Source organism: Euwallacea fornicatus, chromosome 4 (genome assembly GCF_040115645.1).
Source record: "Euwallacea fornicatus isolate EFF26 chromosome 4, ASM4011564v1, whole genome shotgun sequence".
Taxonomy (NCBI): Eukaryota; Metazoa; Arthropoda; class Insecta; order Coleoptera; family Curculionidae; genus Euwallacea; species Euwallacea fornicatus.
In genome coordinates this window covers 5834952-5859513 of record NC_089544.1, presented here as the reverse complement: position 1 = coordinate 5859513, position 24562 = coordinate 5834952, and the positions used below count along the sequence as shown (strand labels likewise).

Genomic DNA, 24562 nt, shown 5'->3' with positions numbered 1-24562 from the left:
CGCAGATTGTTTGAGTGAAAATAAGTCGATTTAACTAAACTTCCCTCAGTCCAAAAGTTGATAATTATGGAGCTACAGGGTGTTAAAGTTGAAAAAAAAATCACATTTTCTTTAATATCTTTGGATTTCTTTGAGTTAATTTCACGAAATTTCATATTTGAGAGTGTTTTAGGATACGAAATTCAAATTTATTAACGATTTAGTTGTTTCTTCTAGGGGGCGCCACAAGCGACCATTAGGACACATTTAAATCTCTGTAACTTTTTCGTGCCACGGTGTATATTATTTTGGTATTTAAAAACCTTTTTCCCTACCTTTTATACTTAGAAAAGGTATAGTTTATTGACGTCGCTAGAAGCAACGGTTTTGGAGAAAAACGCATAATTCTAATGCGCTGCATATTTGCGTTAGCGCTTTTAAGTAAATAACTCAGTTGGCTATGTTTTTAATTGACATTTTAACACTTGAATTTGTTTTTCAAATGTCAGTTTTTTCATTTAGCACTCAGTTTTTCTTGTCAGTTTCGCTTCTTGTTCCTGTAAATATCCATAAGTATGGCCAATAAATTCACTTATTCTGAAATGGTGGATATGCTGTTAGTTTATAGACTTTGCCGTTGTAATAGTCAAAATAATATCTGATTTTGAAAACTTATTGTTATACCTTTACTAATAATTATTTTTGAAAAACTTATTTTTTTTTAACGGAAAATAATTTTAAGGTAATTTGCATGCATCATCAGGCTTAGATGCATTTTTCTCCAAAACCGTAGAAAACCTTCTAGCGACGTCAATAAAGTATACATTTTCTAAGTATAAAAGGTAGGGAAAAAGGTTTTTAAATACCAAAATAATATACACCGTGGCACGAAAAAGTTACAGAGATTTAAATGTGTCCTAATGGTCGCTTGTGGCGCCCCCTAGAAGAAACAACTAAATCGTTAATAAATTTGAATTTCGTATCCTAAAACACCCTCAAATATGAAATTTCGTGAAATTAACTCAAAGAAATCGAAAGATATTAAAGAAAATGTGATTTTTTTTTCAACTTTAACACCCTGTAGCTCCATAATTATCAACTTTTGGACTGAGGGAAGTTTAGTTAAATCGACTTATTTTCACTCAAACAATCTGCGGTATTATTTTGGCCACGTAATTCGAGGACACCCTGTATATGTTAGGAAGAGAATGTTTTGTAAATTAACGACATAGCAAAAAATTGAGGAATAACACCTTCACATCTACGTTAAAAAAACATCACAAAATCGTATATGAATTTGACAATTTTTCAATTGCGTCACATTTCATAAACTGGAATGAATGTGGGCTATTTCGAAATATTAAATTGTCACCATAAAAGGCAGCTGCCCTTCCTTTCCCTAAGGCAATCAATCTCATAACTCATCGATCAGGACATGAATGTGTTTGTGGGCACTAATTGCACAACTGCCGAAAAATGAATTCGCCCGAATTTTAACGAATACATATTTCAATTTCAAAGTTTTAATTTCAATTTGTGTGAAGAGAATGCATCTTTTATACTTCAGGTTTATTTTTTCACTGATGGAAAAATTAGATTTCTTAAGTAAATTAGATCATTGAGAACGACAGCTAATTCCATTAAAATCTGGGTTGAAATAGAGAAGAAAGTGGAATATTTAATGCCGTTTATTTAGGACAATTTTCGTAATTTACCAGCCAGATTGTACATGATGATGATGACACGGTACGGAATAATAAAATACCATCACGTTTGGGTACGAACATCGAGTTAAATTGAGTTGGAGCAATACTTAGTGCGTGTAGAGAGTTAATTTATGTGAAAACGCATAATTCGAAAGAGCGAATTTTTGCACATAAAATGTATAGCCAAAACAGTATTTCTTCTAATAGAATAACACTCAATTCTTTCTATCTAATAACTAACTAACCACTATTTTCGGACTTTGCTGAAAATTCCATAAATATTTCATATTAAAAACATTGTATTTCTACAGATACAAGGCACACCTGGAATATATTCTACATTATTCGTTATGCTGCAACGTTTGAAAAAATCATATATGAAACTCATTATTATTGCATTAGTAAATGCTATATGTGAATATTTAGAATTTTACTAAATGTTCAGTGCATTTTCCCAAGTTTTTGCTTATTTAACATCGCCTTATGGCAAAACTAAAGTTAATTCAGAAAATCCATCTCTATATCTGGGAATCTGTAGAGGATGTCTTTTGTAGAAATCTTTCAGAATTTGTTTCAACTGTACTTTGTGAATTATTCTAGAAGGAAAACGACTCATTTTTTTTTCGAAGTATTGTATTTCTGACCTGAGTGGCCCAACCCTTCAACTCACCGCATCACTGTCGGTTTTCTCACCTCATTTTACTATTTGTTAATAAAATAATAAACTAATGCGGAAAAAGACGATAAATGTGTATCCGCATCTGATCTAGAACTGGAGCATAACAAGATCAGAAGTAAAATGGCACCAATTGTTGAAAACATTCTTTTGATTGTTGGAGTTGTTACTAGATAATAAAAAGCACAGGATTCATAATGCTAATTACTAAACGCGAGCACCATTATATTAAATTTTATTAGGTCATTTTTCAACATACTAGGGAAACGCCTCTCTAAACCGGCCTATATAAGGTCTAATAAACTGAAACTAATTCGTAACCATCATCAGCTTTAAACTGCTGAAAAGCTGTTTTATTGATTTTGTCCCCTTGTCATATTTTACCAGTCGAGCTTCCGGAAAAGTTTTATCTGTATAGATGTGGGAGTTAGAAAAACTGTTTTTCGTTGCCCTAAGCCGAACTTCCAGAAGACTAATTCCAGAGAAAAAAGTCATCTGTATGTAAATATTTACATACAGACGGTTTTTTTTGGTATTCAAGAAATTTTGTAGCAATTTGAGAACCATCGAAGAAAATATTTTGATCAGTTTCGGAAATTAAATGAATGTTAGATACAATCCTCATTTAGTATAGTTTTATTGTCAATACATAGGTTACATAAATGTTAAAGATCGTTATTGTCATAACATATTATTTAAAACATTTAGTTGGGTATAATTTATTGTCAATACAATTTAATAGTAATGGTATATATGATAAAATGGTGATCAATATAAAGGGAGTATTGTCCATTACAGCAAATATTGTCTCAAAAATCCAGCCTTATGTTATTACACAAAATATCCTCAATACATGCTATAATATAGAAATAAATAGTTCTGTAAATATAGAGAGTATATTTTTTGGAAAAGATTTGTTTTAATATAGAATTGAACAGTAATGTATTTTGTGTTTGTGTATTCATCGAAAGATGCATGTCTTTGAACTGAACAAAAATGTTAAACGATTAATAATTACAAACACCCTCGTATCATTCAAAGTGTACAGCAATATTTTCTTCTAAATATATCAATATCTTACATTACATTATTGTCTAATTGAAATAGAGTCCTAAAGTGTAACAATTTCAATTTGAACATAAGAACGTCTGAGTTACACCATAGAACTTCTATTGTCAGCACACAGTAATCTAACCACAATAAGTACTCTCATCATATATCGCAATATTATCAATTGGCCCTAAAACATTTATCTTACCACCTACCGTCATATGTATCCGATGATATTCTTGATTTTCATAGAATATGATATGATTTAAGAAGATATGAAGTGAGATATTTAAAATTTGTTGCTGATTGTCCGTTAGGAAAATACATTTTTACGCACGAATGGATCGAAACTGCTGACCAGCGATGGCCGTTTCATTTTTACGGCCTGTAAAGTTATAATTAGGCCCGTTGCTACTGGCAATGGCCAATTTACTGGCCTATAGAAGATTTCGTCATTTGTGCGCAAAACGTTGCACCTACAACGGGCCGAAAGAGGAATTACGCCCTTGGCCGAATAAAAGCCCATCGAGCCTCGACCTTTGGCTGCCGGCGTAATCTTCTGTTTTCAGCCCTATTTACGTAAATAACTATTAAAGTGATGTGGGACAGGAGTTTTCTGTTAATTGAAATGAAATCAATGGAAACACATCGCGTTTTGCTCCTACGAATATTTTTTCAAACTTAACACTTGTGGAAATTAAAAAACCATTCTAGGGTGCTTAAACATCTTCCTTAATAGAATTTTGTCAACTGCAGGCTGTAGGAGGTACCGTTTGTTGTCTAGTGGTAGCGACGAGATTTTGGAATAGCTGTAGTTTTTGGTTTTCCCATTTGGGGAATCCTTCCTGAAAATCCACAATTTATTGTTATTCGCATACACAAATGAAAAAAAACGACAAATATCTGCGGGTTAATCTTGTGAAACTTTAAATTTGTTGGTGTGGAGTATCCTACATGATTGTGCTCGTGTTTTCAACTAAAGTAAGCAACAATTACTGCGATCTTGAGAAGTAGTTCGTAAGTTGAAAAGGAGAAAGTTGTGAACAGCATTATAAAGTAATCTTTGAGTAAACTCCGTATGGATTTGATTAGTTTTAAAATGCACAGGTATTGACCAGTCTACGCACTTTTTTATTGAGGGTTTTTTTTTTGTTTTTCGAACACTTCTTCATGTAGTGAACTTTATTTCTTATACATGAGGTTTTTTAAAAATAATTCCTCTGTTAGTATTTAGTTTTAATTTGATTTTACGCTCCTGACTACTTAATTACTAGATAATCTTAATTTTAGACCTAATTGCGGGGTGTTAGTGAAAAAAGCTACGTAAATTTAACCAATGATTAAGAACATCATTTGAAACAAAAAAGCTCCTTACAATAGGAGTCGTATTTAATTTTTAGTATTTCTTTATTTTAAACATTGAATCCGTATAACACATTTTTTTCCAGTTTAATTTTTGTATTGTTATATTTACGGCCTAGTTGAACCTCAATACATGCTGTAAGACTTGAGATTTCACCAGACTTTTCATTTTTGTTATCCAGATGGAATGTTGGGTGTGTACTGGAGCAAGAATGTTTTCCTTAATTTTTTCAAATTTCCGACTCAGACTTAATCAAAGTGCGGAAAGCGGTAATTTCCCGCACAATAATTCAATTCTAGGTATGCTGCAAAACACGATATAACATTTAAATTGTTGCTCATTTCAGCATTTCACTACCGAAACATCAAACAAAAATTCTCTATACATCGACTCTACATCTACCTCTATACAGCACTACCATTCCCAAACTGTATAGGTGACACCGAAAACCTTTTATTTTCTCGACCTGCAAACAATATCGTCAGTATCTGATTTCAAGTATGATCTGCCGGATCTGCTGAACCTCCGTACTGATCTGTACGAAGGCAACCAACCCAATCTGGCCAAGGCTGCCACATGTCGCTTTTCAGGTGTAGATCTGAATCTGGATCTGGGTGGTAACCAACCGGACCGAGCTAGTGAGCCTGAGGGAATTTAAATGTGTTTCTGAATTTTTAAAGGAAAATGTGAGCTTATGTGTATAAGAGCCTAAAATAAATAATGATAATTGGAATCGAAAACCTCAGTCGTGGGTTTTATTTCCACTTGATTTAGCGCTTATCGAACCTCAAAACCAACCGACTGTTTTTGGCTCTTTGTGAAAAATAGTCGACTGCCCGTTCTATCTATGTATTTTATTTACAGCAAATCTCTTTGTCTGGAACACTGCGGCCACTGCAGAGTTTTCAGTAAATTAATGTGTCAGATTTATCGGAAAATAAACCTTTTTTTGTTCTAAGGCCGTATTATTAATGTTGATGATAAAGTAATTGATTTTGAAACTGTGTATATCCATCTTAAAAAAAAAAAACGTCTTCAAAGGAACATTCTCGAATCTTTTCATCCTCCGCATTATCCTTATTCGCAAACTACTTTCCTGTGTCAACACAATTTTAATAATTTAAATAACAAACATCAATGTGATTTTGTAGGTAATGTCTACAAAACTTCGCCAGAGGGGATTTGAAATTTTATTAAAAGAGTATTTCACGGTGTGTTAAGATACCAGTCAAAAAATATTTTACAATAAAAATAAGTTGTATACCGTTATTTTAAACTTATGATTATACTGATGAAATCTAAGTAATATCTGCAAGTTCCGAAATGTTGGCGTCAAAACTATGTTAAAAAACTCGTATTTTTATTTCCTGAAAAATCTGTGTTTCAGGAAGGCGTTGACATCATACCACCAAATTTTGAATATACACTGACTTTCAAAAAAACTGCAACACCAAGAAGAACGCATTGTATGTATTTGAAATTTTGGTATGATTTTAGACTTGTAAAGAGAAAAAAATGATGAAAATTTCAAGTTCGTATTTAAATGCGATATGAAGTTTTTCTTTACTTTTTTATCTGTGACGATCGTTCTTTTTGCAAATTTTTTTACAGGCGGATAGCGATAAAGATATTATTGTTAGTACCATATTGAATATGTGGAAGTGCAAAATGCCTTGTGTACGCCAAAATGCAGTTAACTCCCTTTGAAAGGGGAAGAATTGTTGGTGTGCATGAGGCAGGTTTACCTTTCCGCGAAATTGCACGTAGATTGGATCGAAACGCATCAACAGTGCTAAGAGCTTGGAGAGATTGGTCTAATAAAGGGTCAGTAAATCGTCATCGTGGTCCTAGAATGACGAACCAACGCGAAGACCGGCGACTTCGTCGTTCAGCGACAGACGCCCCGTTTGAAACAATTCCGTCTCTTGGTGCTAACTGGGTAGCCACCCTAAATTAAAGGGTCTCCCTTAGTACGATGTATCGCAGAATTCGAAGTTTTGGACTAAATTCATATCGTCCTAAGGGTCGGCTTCCATTATCACGAAACCACAGGGTGGCCCGCCTGGAGTGGTGTCGTCTGAGAGTGCCATAGGTGGATGAGTGGAGAAGAATCGTGTTCAGTGATGAGAGCCGATTTTGTTTATGGCGATCTGATGGACGGTTACGTGTTAGAAGGCGCAGAGGAGAGCGATTAAATTTGGACTTTTTGGAAAGGCGTCATTCTGGTTTAGCACCAGGTGTCATGGTTTGGGGTGCCATCCAGTATGGTAGTCGGTCTCCTCTTGTTTTCATTTATGATAGATTAAATGCTCAGAGGTACATTAATAGTGTCTTAGAACCGGTTCTTGTACCATACATGCACAACCATCCTGCAAGCACATTTCAACAGGGTAATGCGCGACCACATGTAGCCAACGATACTTTGAGGTATTTGGAAGCTGAAAATTTGGATACTTTGCCTTGGCCAGCTCGGTCTCCAGATTTGTCCCCAATAGAGCATGTATGGGATATAATGGGTCGGAGACTTCAACGTTTAGCTCCCCTCCAGAGACCATAGATGAACTCCGCGAGCAGGTGCAGATTGCCTGGGATACAATACCACAGGAAGATATTGACAATTTAACTTTAAACATGCCACGTCGCTTACAGGAATGTCTTAATTTAAGAGGAGATACCACCCATTATTAAGTTATTATTAAATTTTTTCACTTATTCACAATAATTTCCTTTTGATATTTTGATCGTTTTTATCTATTACCCGACCCAACGTAATGCCAGAACTTCAAACGTGTACGATGTGTTCTTCTTGGTGTTGCGGTTTTTTTAAAAGTCAGTGTATATTTCTCTTATTGATATTTTTAGTTAATAGAAATATTCAGTGACTAGTGACTCAAGAAAAAATGGTTTACAGATGAACCATCGTTAAAATTTTAAGGTTTTTTTAAACCCTAATTTAACTATCAATGGAAAACTACACCCTTCGATGAAAGTTAAAATACACTCAATTCAACAATTGAATATCACCTTTTATAATTTCAGCATTAATGCAGTTCCATAAATTATTTTGAGTTTCGGCAGGCCTTAGATATAAAAATTGTGTTAGATTCTCCGAAAGAAATAGCATTTATTTAAATTTGGTGATCACAGTGGCCAATATGGAGCTCAGCTATTTCCATAACTTACCTATTCAACGATCTGGAAACTGTTCAATTTAGAAACTATTCGTTTATAAATTTCCAAAAATCCATATTGTAACGCGAAGGCACACGGACGTGCATAAACTACACTTGGAGGCTTAAAAGTAAAGTTCAATCACTCAGTAGTTTAAAAAGATTACTTTGTAAATTAAATATCTAATGTAAGCCATTCAAGCGATTTGGTAAAATAACTGGACCAACCAAGTATCCCTCAACAATATCTGCCAAAATTTATCTTATACACTCTTGTCTTAAACATCCAGTTTGATCCGAATATTCATGACTGTTGTAAGTAACCCCCCATATATACAGGGTGTTACAAATTAGTAGGCCAATCCGCTAACCACAAATTCTTTAAAGAAAATAAATCGACTTTCCTTATGCGACTTTTTTCTTTAGCGTTTTATACTCACTATACAGAGTGTTAAAGTTATTAAAAAATTAATTTATTTGGTTAATAACTTCGATACTTCTTATCGTATTTTAATAAAATTTTGTAGTGATGCACAGTTCGATGAGGCGTTCTTTTCCTATAATTTAGGTAAAAAAAATTTAAACCGGAGAAGGTAAATTGGGGGTCACGGACACGTCCTTCCCCCCAAACCTTTTTTTGCGCGCGGCAATGGTGAACGCGTTTAATTTTTTAAACTAAATATCCTTTAATCTTAATTTTTTCATTCTTGTAAAATTTTTATTTACCGCTTACTTTAGAAGATATTCCAGCATATGGCCTCTCAATACACGGTAATGTGGTGGAGCACCACCCAACTGAAACCACATATTTTGACGCACATTTAAGGGCAAATCATCCAGTAAATCTCTAAATGAATTTCTTAAAAAAAATAGAAATTGTTCAGCATTTAATCGCGGAAGCATGAAAACCGGACCTAAGAGAAAATTGTCAACTATTCTTGCCCAGATATTTAAACGAATATGTGGTTTCAGTTGGATGGTGCTCCACCACATTACCATGTATTGAGAGGCAATGTGCTGGAATATCTTCTAAAGTAAACGGTAAATCAAAATTTCACAAGACTGAAAAAATTTAGATAAAAGAATATTTAGTTTAAAAAATTAAACACGTTCACCATTGGCGCGTGCAAAAAAAGGTTTGGGGGAAAGGACCTGTCCGTGACCCCCAATTTTCCTTCTCCGGTTTAAATTTTTTTTACCTAAATTATAGGAAAAGAACGCCTCATCGAACTGTGCATCACTACAAAATTTTATTAAAATACGATAAGAAGTATCGAAGTTATTAACCAAATAAATTAATTTTTTAATAACTTTAACACTCTGTATAGTGAGTATAAAACGCCAAAGAAAAAAGTCGCTTAAGGAAAGTCGATTTATTTTCGCTCGAAGAATTTGTGGTTAGCGGATTGGCCTACTAATTTGTAACACCCTGTATATCGTAAAATTTTTACATGCACATGTAAATGAGCACGGCAATACCCAATGAAATTTACAAGTGGTCTGTTCCACCAAAAAGGAAAACCGATTTCGGGTCATGAGAAATTATCAGAAACATGTCCAGTAAACAAGCTGGAACACTTGGCACATATTTTTGTAATCTGAAATTGATTTCCTTTCCTGTTGAAGTAGAGTTAATATTCTTTAACCCGACCGTGACCATATCTTCGCCGATAATATAAATCATCATTAATTTCTACTAAATTTTTTATGAAAACTGCTGCCAATGTTCATTTGGTATTTGAGAGTAAGCAACTACAGGTTTATTGTGTTGAATAGTATTTTTGAGAATTTCCTTTAGAATCGATAAATGTGCGCAACGACGTATATCTATACGCCACTTTCTATCCCATTTTGGGGTGTACACTTATTTGAAAATCAAGAAACAATAATTTTTTATGTTTTTATTTTTTATTGGGAAGCATATCAATTGCATTGAGCCTCCACTTTCGTCTCATACGAACATATAAAGCACCAACCATCATTTAATTTAAATTCGTTCGATATGGTCTCCATCATGCCCCATCTCTCAGTAATTAAATTTCAGATACAATATTCCGAGATTGTTTCAAGTAAACGTTGCCCTTTGCATGCAGACGACAATAATCCGGGTAAACCGCCTCAAATTGGCTCTTTAATCTTCATCTGGGCACGAATTAGATTGAAAATTACGTTTATTCATCAAACTTACCCAAAAAACGTTTGTCTTCTGCCGGATAAACGTCTTGTGACGACGCCAATTCTTGCAGCATCTCTTCATAATCTTCAGGTAATTGATAAACCACTTCGTTTTCGAAGTAGTCAGCATCACGTTTGGTACGTTGCTGGGCTTTTATGGACTGAATATTTCGTTTTTCAGCAGAATCATCGGAATATTCTAGCAAAAATACACCCCGTCTTTTTTTATTCTGAATGATAAATTTTGAGCTATGCCATTAGGCTGATATTCGAATTCTTTGTGATTCATGAATTTCATAGCGAAGTGGCTTTATAAATTAATGAAGAAATGAAAAAACTCAAGAATGAACAATGAATGAAAAGATGACTCACCAGTAGATCGTTTTCCAAGAACGCCATCACGAGCCAATGACTGGACATTTCTCTTTCCATAAACGTAGGGTAAATCTCCATTTTTGGCCAAGTTCGCAATGGAACGCTTACCAAACCCCGCGGTGCCTCCTACCGGAAAGTTGAAACCTCTGGCTAAACTGGCCACGTTTCTTTTCAAATCCAGGCTGTCCAGTAGCGTTCGAAGGTTCTGGCGTTGATGCAAGTCGCCATTTCTGGCTAAAGCTTCTATACCTAAAAAGCAAAAAAAAACATACATTTGAGAAATCAGTTAGATTATGATTTTACAATTACTATACACAATTAACCGGTATTTGAAATTGATATATTATTAAAACAGGTCCTTGGATCGTTTTTGATTTTCATGAAAATTGTTACAGAACATACCACGTTTCTGGTCTTCTATGGGATGTAGCGTTGAGGGCAATTGCCCATTTTTTGCCAGATTCGCAATACTGCGCTTATAATTAGGATCGTCACTCTGTTCTGGAGGATTTTTGTACCAAGTTCCCGCTCTAGCCAAAGCCTCTAAGTTTCGCTTGTGCTCATCGGGAAGGTTGTTCCATGCAGCAAGGGAGGCCAAGTTTCTAGAACAGACAAGAATGAAAACAACTTAATCCTGAATTTCTAAAAGGCCTTTTTGAATACAAATAAACAACTGACCTTTTGTAATTGCGGTCGTCCTGCAATTCCGCCAGATCTAAATCCTCTTGAAATCTCCTGAGAAGTTGGCGTCGCAACGCTTGTACTTGCATCGAGTCGGTTGGTTGAGGATTGATGAGTGTGCGTAGGGTTTCTGCTATTTCAATGTCGCAAGAGCTGTCTGAGTTAACCTGAAAATAAGACTTTTTCGTTGTAAATAGTTGCTATAATAAATGCATCAAATAATCGATAACTACTGACGCTTTTTTCAGGTGTATAACACATTTTTCTGTATCTATGATAAATAAACGTTAAAATGAACAGGGTAAGTAATAATATAGGACAGAGAAAGTAAATAATAAGGGCGAATAAACATACATAACAGTAATAGTTGAGAATTTTGATACATAAAACTTAAAATTGAATGTTATCTAATATATCTGTAACTTTCTTGAGGAAAAATAAGGGATTCCATCAGTTTTTTTAAATTTTAAAAATGCTACAAAAACAAACGACCATCAGAAACTGACTTTCCGCTTTTGAATGTAACGCTCTGTATATTATTTTTAAGTATAAAAAAATCCCCTTTTTGTAATTTCAAATATATATATAACACACAATATAAATAAAGTTACTTTAAACGCAGGCCAACCAATTAGTTTCATTGTCCATTGACCAGAATCCTACCAATTGGAACACTCCATCAATTTGCCCTGAAACGAGATTTGTTCCGCTTTTAGACTTTTAAATGCTGATGTGTGCTGATATTTACTGATGCCAAATAATGCGATTGATTAAATTACTGTATATTAAATGCACGTTTTGGTAAAATAACTTGGGTAGATCGCCTTTAATAATTAACATGCGTTAATGGAACTTAAAAGCATCGATTTGCAAAATTGATTATTATCATTTATTGAGAATTCACAATTTAAAAAGCATTATAAAATAATCACTAACTAATTAAAATGTACTTATTATTGCTTAATAAATTACTCAAATTTTCATCAAACTTTCCAGTATTAGTCAGATCAGGGTGGGGAGTTTTCAAATTCGTGTCTACCAGAAAACATGTAGGAAACAATTCCTCTAATAAAATTTCCCTGTCACATGAAAAATTTTTAATACATTAAAAATTTTTATACGTTTCGATATCTACCCACTACTGCATTCAAACAAAAGGCATAGGATAAAGTCGAAAACGCCCTTTCAAACTTGAATAGGAAACAATAAATCAGATTCTTCCTGTCTCTCTTAGATACAAAACAGACGCAATAGGATAAATGAAACGACCGAGGAACGCAGGAATCAACAGTTCCGTCCTTTCCCGAGAGCAATAATTCCAAAGAGGTTTCCAATTTGCTAGATAGGGGAAATAAACAAGGAAAATGTGACGTTATTTGACCCGTTTATTACCGTAGATTTTCATTTCGCCCATAAATAATAATGGTAGCAAGAATAATAATAAGAAGCGTCAGTAACAAGTCCGCAAAAGGAATGAGCATTCCGCTAGAAATGGAAAAAGTATGTTGGGCAGCTGGGCGACACGTGTTTCTACTTATCGGCTTCATCAGGCAAGTGTGCTTACATTTCGAAAGTCCTAGGTACATGTGGGTGTAGTCTGCAAAGAATGGAGGTAAAAAAGAATTATGGCGAAGAGGTTTGATAGCCTCAAGTTATCTCTGAAATTGTGGAAACTTCAAAGGTTTCCACAATTTTTTAAAGTTTTAAGGCGTATATCTTTGGGTATTTCTACATTTACGTTCATTAGCAAAAAAGTTTTGTTTAGTTTGACACTTAACTGAGGAGATCTAAATCTCAAATATCTATGTTGGCATACAATCTGTAATGAGAGGTAAAGAAAAAGAGGTTAAGAACTTGAGCAGGTAATAAACAAGAAAAATGGTAAGAGGAAGAATTATCCAATCACTTTTAAAACACCGAGGTATCTCCTGGTCGTGAAGAAAAAAGTGAACTAGGAGAAGATATACAGCGTGTTTTTATAGAGTTACTTGTGTCTTCATTGTCTGTATTTTGGCCAGATTTAATACCAAATGATCTTTTTTTAAGTTTATATAAAAGCGGATTACAACCTTTTAAATTTCTGGAAAAAAAATAAAAAGTAATAAAGTACATATTGGATTTTCCTCTGCTTTTAATGGTGCGTTTTGGTAGTTTAAATTCATAAAAGGCTCTCTTCGAATAGCTATTATAAGTTTTTCTTTCGGAACTGCGAGGGATAAAATTTGTTTTCATGTGAAAATTTTTCATTTTTGCAAGCAACCATAAAACGCTGAAAATCGCATTAAGTAATTCATGCCATGATCGCTTTATTTGATTGCCTCTCAAACTTCCATTCGACCACTTCTTCTTTGGCACAACTTCCTCTTGTATTAAGCTTATTTTATCTCCATTTTAGGGCTGCAAGTTACGTCTTGAAACTACGCGTTCTTGGAAAAGCCTTTAAAAATTATCATAAGATTTGTTGTAGAGAACGTCAAAAATTTAATTTAGAGCTTTATATTAAAGTAGTTTTACCGTCATTTTTAGAATTTTTATGAAAAAAACTAGGAACTACAAAAACTAAACTGATTTCAGAGAAGTCACATTTCCTATATTTTGATATCACACCTGCCAACAATCCTTCTTATTGAACTACCCACATATTGAAACATAACTCTTTCAGTAAAAAACTTTTCTGTAGAAAGTTTCTATTTTAGTCGAACTTCTTCCTACGAGATATGTATAATTGTTATACAAGGTGTCCGAAATAAAGTGAGTTCTATAAGAATAGTAGCTCTAAATCTCGAAGGCTTATAAATAGCGTACACCATTTGTGAAGAAGTTTCATGGAATTAAATCAAATAATAATAGGTTTAGTTATAATTTTTCATTTAAAAAAATCCCAATTTCAGTTTTTTTCTCGGACTCTGACACCCCTGTACATATTTTTATTTCAAAAAATTTTCTCTGTAAAGTTACCCATCCACTGAAAATTTTTCATAATGTTAGAAGTTTAACACATATGTAAATGGACCTCAAAGGTTCAAATCATAGAAGTTTAAATGATATTCTTTTTATTTTTCTATTGCCATTAAATTTTTTCGATGAAAATCTGAATTCTCTCCTATTGTACCCTATTCCCTGTATAAACTGGGGACAGAAGCAAATTGTGAGGATATTTACTTAAACAGGGCAATATAGCCTTTGAGTCCAATGAAGGATCGATTCGATTGCATTGCTGAGTTGTGAACACGTGAGAGTTGATATTGTCTGAAGTTAGAAGGGAGAGCTAATATTATTGGACAATGAATAAAGGGATCGGATAAAAATGATTTTAATCGTAAGTTTCTAAAATTTCTAGTGTTTTTTCTAATTCATTGGATTTAAATTTACATTTTGGAATATGTAGTCGATATTTTCGTCAATGCTTTACAGCGTCAATGCTTATCAGAACAGATTTTTTCAGTGATATGAAGTAAACTCTAAACTGACCTGGCTTTAATCATATTTTTCATTTCGTTTATCCCAGAAAGTAAAAAATTCCATTTCACATCAGAAGGGTCCGGTTTTGGGAGCCAAAATGACCTTAACACAGTTGAGATTTTTACTTAGTCTTTGAAGTTAAAAAGCAATCAAAATTTAAAAACTCAAAAACTCAATTGTAGGGTTTTTCGAGTAATTCAGGATAATCTGAGTATCCCGAAGTGACTTGGATTATATTTTTCCTACAACCGTGCAAAAAGTAACTGCTTTCAATGCAGAAAGTGTATTATTTCCACACATATGTTTGAACTTTACGTAAAGAAAAGTAAGTTGAGGGTGAGAGTAGTTCAACCATCATAAATGTATGTTGGTACGGCCGTTAAATAAAATATTTCATTTTTTTTAATTAGTGAATTCTCAGTACCACCTACGTAGGGTGTTAATATGATCCTTTGACAAGCTTTGATGGTACTGTTCTCCCAATAATTGATAAAAAAATGTAAATTACTGAAAAAAAATTATTCTCATTTCTTCTATTTTTTAACCAGTTTCTATTTGTTTTATTTGTGAGGAAAAATTCTAATTTTTAGTGAAAATTCTATAAACACAAATTCAACGTGGATTTTTTATTGCACTTCAACATTACAATTTTGAAATAACTTACCTGCTTATCCATTAGGATACACCCCACCAAAATACACCACAAAGACAATTTGACCATGCCTAAATTTTCCATTTTCCGCTTCAGTCTTTCCACTTCTTTGCGATCTCAAACTCTACACCCGACAAAACTGTTGCTTCGCGACGCAACACGTACACTGGCGCCCGCGGCGTCTATCGGCGTCGTGACGCTTTCATCTGTTTTATAACTGATCGCCCCCGCAACAGGGGCACAGTCACGGGGGCAGGAGGGGCATCTCGGGTGGCTTCGATAGGTCGGAAATTATGAAACGTCTCCAGCTTACTGGTTGATTTATATGTTGTTACACTGTAGATTACAAAGACTTACGAGAAGTTTTTTTCAATAGAAAGTTAAGTGAAAAAGAAATATTCTTTCATGGGGAAAACATATGGAAAGGGCCCACCCATCCATATTGCATAAACCTTTTAATAAGGATGTTTGAACAGTTCATTTTTTGTTTATTTTGAGCCTAAATGATTAAAAATTATATTTATTTCATATGTGAGAAAGTGCACTATCCAAAAAAGATTTAACGAATTTTTCCATAGAAAAGAAGATGTATGCGATTTTATGCGAATCATTTGTCCCTTTATGTACATTACACCCACGTCGACGGTTTGGAAACATCGAAATATATCAAACTAATGATTGGCTTCTTGGTGAGACGCATCTTATCAAATTTACTGCCCTGAAGGGATACATTTCTCATGGCTTAATCAGTAAGGGACGTGTCTGGTTTAGTGTATTTTTAACGAAATCTGAGGAGCAGATTTATAAATATCTTGTTGCTCATTATGAGGAATTGGAAAATTGAGGTTTGGTGGCAGAAATGTGAGTCGCCGATATTTCCGAAGGAAGATTTTTAATCGTTTAATTTAAAACTTTTCTTTTTTTTTCAATATCATGTATTCTTAAAATTGCGACAAGCCACTGGCGTAAGAAAGACTTCAAACACTCAAATTATTAAACTAGAAATTTACGAGCTAAATTTACTAGGCAACAGCGTTCTTAGAAAGTTTTGGAAATTAGTTATTATCTACAAGTAATAGTTCGTTTTCTTTAAAATTTCAGGTAATAGAAGGCAATCAAACCAGGTACTGATCTTACAGCAGGAGTTTGACAATTTTCACACAAATCGTGCGATTTCTCAATTCATGTTAATTAAAGCGGTATCATTCTCAAGAGGATTAGGGAATTGATAAAAATTAAAGAAAAACCGGTAGTTTGCAACGTTTTTCGCAAATTATTTAAAAAAATCACTCTAGGCTTATTGTAACTTATCCGCAAAAATTTCAAAATTTTAACCGAGCGTGAAGAAAAATTTCCAAGTTTTCTACCTCAAAGTGAGTTCTAATTTTGTAAGTTGAATTTTATCGAAATATCGCTTTGTCCGAGAATATTCGGCATTTTATATTGAATTTAGAAAAGAAATTAATGGACATTCTAAGAAAATTTTACAAAATTTTTAGTTTGTTGCGTTCAATTTGCCTTCAAATATGGGATTTTAAATGATAACTTTTCGTTAGCTTCTCAAAACATTTCAAAAAATACCTTATACATTACTGAAATTAGCTTCAATATATTCGCAAATGATTTTAAAAGAATCATGTGCCAGAAAACAGAGCAAATAATCAGCCATCAATAAAAAGTTATTTTAATTATGCAATAATAATTAATTTAGAGACGTTGCACTTGTAGATATTCATTTATTAAAAGATAGAAATCAATTCCTCATGTTTAGTTCAAGAAATACATACATACATATGTATGTCGGATAATGAGAGCAAGAACTGCTTTCAGAAGCCATGAGTCCCAAGTTAAATACTAATTATAGTCACTAAACACCGCCAATTTATTAAATAAAACAACTGTCGCTAAGATTACACTAATTTACATGTAGCAGACCAACTATCGGCTACCCTATATTCTAATGAATGTCTTATGGCAATAATCGCTTGCACAAAAGGTAAACCGTATAGTAATCAAATCAAAGGATGAGAGACATGACAATCCGGGGCCAGACCTCTACCACCCAAATCTCGATAATTACTACTCTGTCACACAATATTCATTTCGTCCCCTGGCCCCGTTTTGCCCCCCTTGCGTGTTAAAAACAAGTGCGTCCCTTATTCCTGGGGTTCCTGGAAGTCATATCATAAAGAACATGAATGGTTTAGTTTCAACAGAATAGCGAGAAAACCCAGAACCCCGATCGATTACATAGGGTCGTACCAATACACAGAGCCTGTCTACTTAGGGGTATTCGCTAAATTTATGATGGCGCCAACATGTATATGCAATTATAATTGAAATCAATCATCGATATATCAATATATTGCATAAGAAACGACAATCTGTTTTTCGAATTCAATGTTCTTAATATTAGTTGGTTACGATATTTTTGTTTGAACCACTCAGTGTGCTTATATTCCATGTTTTCTCGTTAATATTTTAAAAGTCGATCTGCTATAATTTAATAACTATTCTACATTTAGAATAGAATAAGATGGGTGGTTGCGTAGATTTGTATACCCCCTAATTTTTGTTACTCAATTACTTTGGGCTGAGAATTATTTAAAAAAATGTTTCAAAAATAATTCTTTTTTACGTGGAAAAACAATAGAAAAGACTAATATTTCGCAGAAGACCGATGTTAAATGTAAATGAAAATTATTTAAATTCACCATCCTGTCGAGAAGAACAACTTTGATGTTGAAATTCTTATCGTCTTGTTCTTCAGTTTTGATGTCACAATATTTTGGATTAAAAATATGAAGATAATACAAGTCTGAACTAGCCTGAAATAACATTATATTTACAGTTAATACAGCGTGATACAATGCTGTAAGTGATATTTCCCCAAACGAACTGAACGATAAGCCTATGTATACATTGATTAGATCAAATTAGGAACAAATTTTGATTTATTTACATTATTTTTTATGTAAAATTTATGCATCCCTGTGAAACTAGAAAAACCATGTGTACAATTAGTATAAAGGAGATAAGTATCTACTGACAAATCACGTAATGTATAACAAAACGCTTACGCTTACGCTTACGCTCATTTTATGCATTATGTAATCTGCCAAAGGTTTAGAAAATACGTTAAAACAAATCACACATCAGTAACTGAAGTGCAATTTATAGAAGTAATATATACAGGGTAAAGTAAAAAAATATTAAAAGATTAAGTAGAAATAATAAAAAATATAGCAAACATACAAATGAAATTTATACAGGATGTACGATTTATGTATCCGACTTGCTAGTACTTTTTTACACAGGGTGTTTTCGAAACAAGGGCAGAAATTACTATTGAGAGATCGAGGGTAAAAAGTGATGCGATTCAGCTAAATTTAATTCATATAAATGTTGCTTGTTTTCGCGCTCTCAGGCATCAAATTAATGTTTTTAATTTGGCAAATTAGGAATAAATCGCACTTTTAAAATAGGGAATCTAATGGCTTTAAGTCGGGACTTTGTATTGCGGACAAATTTTAATTACTCTGGTCCATCTAGCGATATGAAAAGTTTACCGTAAAACCATAATAAATAAAAATCCTCCAAATCCTCCGAAACAATAATATAGAGATAAATAATTTCTCAAAAAGTTCAAGTACCGTTTTCCATCCAGTTTTGTTCGAAGTTTATGTGATGCGAAAATCATATCTTCCAAAATCGCACACCAACACATCCTTGGCAGCGCACCGAAAAAATTAATTCAAAAAAATATCTCGAGAACCGGTAGAAAAGTATTTTGCGTTGTTTGTCGGTCGGGTTTGTGTGACTGTGTGCTATTAATGTTAGGAATTCTCCTTTTACTTAGTGATTTGAGAGTTGTTGAGATAAAGTTGATTTTTAGTTGTATTTGATGCTAATCTCTCCAGCTAATTTTGACCATACAGCGTATTAATTCAAACATCACCCACCCTAGATCTTTCGGTCCGTATAGAAAATATGTAAATGGGTAAAAACACGTCAACTTCATTTTCAATTAAAATTTTTCATGGGGAAGTTTTCGAAAAATCATGTCCAAACTATAAACAAACATATAAGTCTCAACTGAAATGTAGAAAAATTGTTCGATAATATTTTAAGTATTCAAAATACTATGCACTATTTTCTAAAAAGTAATAAAGACTCTTTCCAAACTTCACTCTAACATTCACAAAAACTTTTGCTTGAATTTCCCTACATGCAGCTGTGATTTTTCTCTTCGATCTTTACAAATCTTGAGGCTGGGTTTTATAAACCATAGATCATTATTTTGGTTTCTATTTGTATGTTTGTAAATGCATTTATTTAAATATTCTCCTTATAGAAGCAAAGAAAAAATAAGAATTTTCGATTAAAAAAAGAACGATGAAATTCTCGAGTTTTTTGTTAAATTATTATTTATTATTGTAAATTTAATTTCGTGAGTTAAAGGTTAGTAATAAGGTTTTCCAAGATCTTCATTTTCAACAAGATAGAACTTCACCACAATATTTTCTTTCTATTAGACAAGGGTTATACGATTGTTTTCCTGGCAAATGGATTGGTTGAAGAAGACCAATTGAGTGGGTAGTGCGATCACCCGATTTTACACCTCTGGATTTTTTGTCGGAGGCACTTTGAATCTGTTGTTGACAAAACCCAATCTCAAAATTTGGACGGTTTAAAAGAAAAAATACAGCTCCGCGTAAAGGAAATTTAAATAGATGTTCTTGTGAATGTTAAAATAGCATTTGAAACTAGATTTTATTATTGTTTAGACAATAATGGATAGAATTTTGTACACTTAAAATATTAATAAACAATTTTTCTATAATATACATAGTTGAAACTTAAGTTTGTTTACGGTTTGAATATGACTTCTTTGAAAGCCTCTCAATCAAAAACAAACAAGTATATTTGGAAAGCTAATTGAAGGACATTTTAAATGACCTATAAAGCAATCCCCCTTTTCAATTTAAGATTTTACTGATTTTTTTCATTTCAACTGGCGGATGCAAGAAATTTAATAGAAAACCGACTTAAAGAATTTCTCCCTAAAAACTAAAATCAATGTGTTTCCGCAAATTTACGTGCTATCTATGAAAACCGAAATATCAAGGGTAGGTCATTTTCAAATTAATACTTGATATGTTTTTTGTCTGGCAAATCATGGTAATAAATACCACAACAGTCTACGTTATAAATGAGGGGTACTATAAACATTAATTAAACTTTTGAAAATATTTTTTTAAATTTAACATTACCACACGTGCTTACCACCACAGGGTCAAAAGCAGCAGTATCATCAGATATGACATGATATATAGAACATACATATGCATGTTATAAGGAACATTAAAAATTCGGTACTACCCATTAAGTAATTTGCCATAAATTAGACGCTTAAATACAATTAACCATTATCCTCCTGTGACTCATGATTATTTCCGGGGAGTTTTAAAAATCAAACATTAGCCGAGTGGGACGTAGGGCAAAATCCACTGCTTTGAGCATGCCCGCTCAACGTTTCCACGGTGCGTAGCCGGTGGTGTCAATCAAGGACACACGTATGGAATGCCGGCAATGGACCAGATACGAGGGAACAGCTGGAATTACGCTGCATTTCACGCCACGCTATTTGTTGTTTGTCCGTGCGGTATGGCCACGCGTTTGTCAGTTGTTCCGTAATTGTTCCGCACGGAGGACTGAAAGTTGGGAAAGAAACGAAACAAAATCGCCGGATTTCTGTTAATGGACCTCGAAGAATTCAAGTCGAAGTAGAAAGAGATAGGAGTGTTCAGCTAGTTGTTAAATTCTTGAATCGAGAAAGTTACATTTAGTGTTTGAGCTTTTTTGTTGAGATAGGTAAGTAATTGTTTTTTTAGATCTATGAGTTTTAACAAAAAATAAACGACGAAAATATTAAAAAAAAAAAACATAAATCCTAGTTTTGATAGCTCGTTCGTGTTCGTGGTGACATCCCCGGATTATCATAGATAGTTCGGAAAACGGTATAAGTGTGGTAACACGACGCTAAAAAATTTGGATTTTCCGATACTTGATGACATAAAGCAATATCTTTGTGTGTGAATATAACCAATTTATTTTTAATTAATTAATCAGCTTAAAAAAATATTTGTTCGAATTCAGTTTATTTGTGAAATATCATCAAGTGCAAAAATTTTTTTAGGTACCCGCTATGCCATTTTTAAAGAGCTTAAAAAGGCCTTTAATTTGATATGTCACTTAACATTGTGTTTAAAAGAATAAAGAACACACGAGCCTGGGGAGTTTTAGGTGGCGGACCCTGTATTCAATACATTTAAGGCGGATTGTTGGTTCATTAATTTTTTTAATTTTATTTAGCAATAAAGCTTCACGCACCGCTAAGAATTGTTGAAACGATGGATTTGCAGACTGACTGAGAATAACGATCAATTCCACCGCATCAACAATTACCAAACAAAAAGTAAAAAAAGAAGATAAATATTCCTTAGAAACCAATAATAATAAAATTTAAAAACACTACATTGTGCGTCTGCAAAAATTGAACTAAGTCACTACAATGTCACCAAACCAAGGTCCTAGATTAGGTATATCTAATTTTCACTATGCAGTAGTATTGCGACGAGTTAACCCGGTATAAAATGGTTTATTGTTACTACTTTAACCATGGCGGAATGTTGAAGTTTAAATCAGCTGATTCAATTGCAAACAACACGCAAAAGGGGATTCGTGGCGCTTCTTCAAAAGATAAAGTTTATCCTTCAAACTCAGTTTATTAGTCAGAATCAAAGGTTGGGCACTCGAAGTCTCCATTCGATTCCGACTGCCTTTCCATCAAGTTTAACTGTCTTTTTGTAATAGCAATTCGACAAAGAAATTTAGAGATTTCCACACAGACCTTCGTTATCTGTAAAGGTTTCGAAATGCTCCCGAAAAGAAAATCTTGCCGGAAGTTAGTTAATAACGTACTTAAACGCGATAAAATGGTAGGGGAGGTCGAGGTTTTAAAAATTCGGCCTCAGATTTGTAATAGGTGCATTTTTTGTTTTTTTATTAATTTCAACTTTTATTGACTTAATTAAAATGTTTATATTAAATTTTAAAGATTTTGAAGGCAAGCGCGCCTCGGATATGACTGGTACAGTAACATCGATGTGTAGGCCCAGTTGCAAACAATCGTTATATCCAATCAATTGGGGTCACTGGAATAATCATTAACTATTCTAATGATTGCAACTGGTCGAATAATTAAAAAAATTAAGCTAAAAAATAAAGTTTGGTTTTGAAATGTGAGTTAAAGTCAACATATGGAAAAAAATTGATCGAAAATCTCACCAATTTTTGAATAAAATTACTGGAAACTGTTTTCTGCAGTCAACCGAATTCTGATTGTATCAAAGTGACGTAATCCACCATTGACTGAATAATCAATGCAGCTGAATCTACGCAATATTGACGTCATTTAAATTCGAATGACTGAATTCGAGATTGCGATAGACGAGGATAGATAAACAATTATTCGTGAAATTAAATTAATGAAACAATAAAATAGCATAATAGTTTCAAAGAGCAGTTCCAATTAAAGAGTTTCCTATTTTATCGAGTCGTTAGATAGCCGAATGGTATTATGGCTGCAATTAACGCAACATTTGTCATTAAAACTAAAAAGTACGTTCAACGTAAAAAATATTCAGTTCCGAGGTTTTGATTCTGATAGAGTAATACAACAAATTGAAGAATTGCGAAGAACATTGTGAATAAATATTGATTAATTATTATACCTAAGGATGGTTAAAGGGCACAACCTCATCATAGGTCAATACCTTTTTCAACTTCGCATGTCTGGCACTTGTAGCAGTTTTATCCAACTATTTCGAGCGTAACTAGTAGTAATTCACATTTTCACATTCACAAAATATATTACTGTTTTTCCAATATTTGGCACCTCGCCTAAGTTAACACTGATTCGATTAGGATCTTGCAGCAAAACAGTCCCGAAACCAGAACTATAGCAACATCACGAGATGCCATTCGCCATTTAATTGTATATTTTGCGAGATTTAACAGGTATCTGCGTTAGAGGTAGAATTTTTAAATTCAAAAAATTCGAAATTGAGCATTAACGTGAATTTAAAAATACACAAAAGCAAAGAGCAATGCCTGCATTTAAACAAGGTACAGATTGTTTTGGCTTCAAACCACATTATACCATTATGGACTATAATTTTGGATGATATTATAGACTGTAGAAATTTGACTTATTGGAATCTATACAATATTTGACTTCACAGCCTTTCGTGACACGGATAGACGCTCATTTTCTGAAGCCAAACTTCGAATTTGAGAAGTTCAAGAATTGGGAGCCCCAAAAGCTACGACGAATACCTGTAATTTTTACCAACTCCAACTTAAGTAATGGATTTTTGAACTCCAAAGGGACGGATTCTACATGTTGTTCGTGAGCTAAACTCAAACTGGAATATGAAAATTATGTGTCGCGAAAACTATGAATAATATATATGGTTAATAGGTACAAAATATTACAATTTTGTTTTAATACATTTGCCAAGGGTGAATCGCATCACTGATCGACCAACTAGCACTGTTGCCAATATTTATTTCATGAGACGTAGATTATTAATTTGACACTTAAAAAATCATTTGGCTCCCATGATCGTTTTCATCGCACATGTGGTTCTGATTGCGGTTCGACAGAAACTTTACAAGTCTTGATAGCGGTCCAAATTGATTTCGAAGTAGTTGCACAGTACATCAATTTCATGGCGAGGTTTTCGCTAGTCTTTATAGAGTAAGGCACCAGATTTAGAAATTAACTGAACTGGTTACACTCACAAATTATCACTGCCATCTCTTCCTTGTAGTAGACAACCAATGCAACTGGAACTCTGGCAACGTAGCGTCGCACCGTGCTGGTGCATTGCCACAATTCCGACACATGTTTTGACTACTATTTTCGATTTTTTTGCAATAGTCTAGTCACAGGAACTGCCAAAACATAGAAACATTTCATTGAGTCAGAACCCATGAACCAAATTTTGGAAAAGTTTAAATTAGCCTTTACATTTATTGTTTTATATTTACCTTTGTTAGTGCTCTAGAATAACTGGTGCGCATAAACTACTTCAAATCCAATGTTTGTAAAACTAATTCAAGTCGTTGGTAAACGCCTATAAACAACCCACGCCACCGTCACGATGGCTAGAACAATATTGGTAGACACATGTTCTAACATTGACC

General features: G+C 33.6%; 3 protein-coding genes across 9 annotated transcripts in view; 2 read left to right on the top strand and 1 right to left on the bottom strand.

Annotated features, from left to right (window-relative positions):
- LOC136338856 (protein gooseberry-neuro-like) overlaps positions 1-3302 on the top strand; it is a 104645-nt gene extending 101343 nt beyond the window's left edge. For both annotated transcript variants that reach the window (XM_066281626.1, XM_066281625.1), the window contains one exon: positions 1162-3302. The gene's annotated coding sequence lies outside the window, so the exon portion shown is untranslated. The remainder of the gene's footprint in view (positions 1-1161) is intronic.
- On the bottom strand, positions 2982-24562 carry Nplp1 (Neuropeptide-like precursor 1). Of its 6 annotated transcripts, XM_066281618.1 has the most exons (9): positions 24407-24562; positions 24158-24310; positions 23128-24104; positions 11173-11342; positions 10897-11096; positions 10492-10743; positions 10133-10318; positions 5241-5418; positions 2982-4256 (listed from the first exon to the last, which is right to left on the bottom strand). In XM_066281618.1, exons 4-9 carry the CDS (start codon positions 11262-11264, stop codon positions 4109-4111), a joined length of 1056 nt encoding a protein of 351 aa, XP_066137715.1. In that variant the 5' UTR covers positions 11265-11342; positions 23128-24104; positions 24158-24310; positions 24407-24562; the 3' UTR covers positions 2982-4108. The 6 variants fall into 6 exon arrangements, 5 of the variants coding, with proteins under 5 accessions (XP_066137715.1, XP_066137716.1, XP_066137712.1 ...); XM_066281619.1 differs by lacking the exon at positions 23128-24104 and having other exon boundaries at positions 24407-24561; XM_066281615.1 differs by lacking the exons at positions 23128-24104; positions 24158-24310 and having other exon boundaries at positions 24407-24558.
- LOC136338854 (speckle-type POZ protein B-like) overlaps positions 20862-24562 on the top strand; it is a 38937-nt gene continuing 35236 nt past the window's right edge. Inside the window, exon 1 of the mRNA XM_066281622.1 lies at positions 20862-21163. The gene's annotated coding sequence lies outside the window, so the exon portion shown is untranslated. The remainder of the gene's footprint in view (positions 21164-24562) is intronic.

Bases quoted from the DNA above. Each gene is read 5' to 3' on its own strand.
- Nplp1 (XM_066281614.1), bottom strand. From the start codon at position 15,373: ATGGAAAATTTAGGCATGGTCAAATTGTCTTTGTGGTGTATTTTGGTG. The intron at 10,744-10,896 runs GTATGTTCTGTA...TTTGCTTTTTAG, and splicing joins CATAGAAGACCAGAAACGTG to GTATAGAAGCTTTAGCCAGA. The intron at 10,319-10,491 runs GTGAGTCATCTT...TATTTTTGCTAG, and splicing joins TCTTGGAAAACGATCTACTG to AATATTCCGATGATTCTGCT.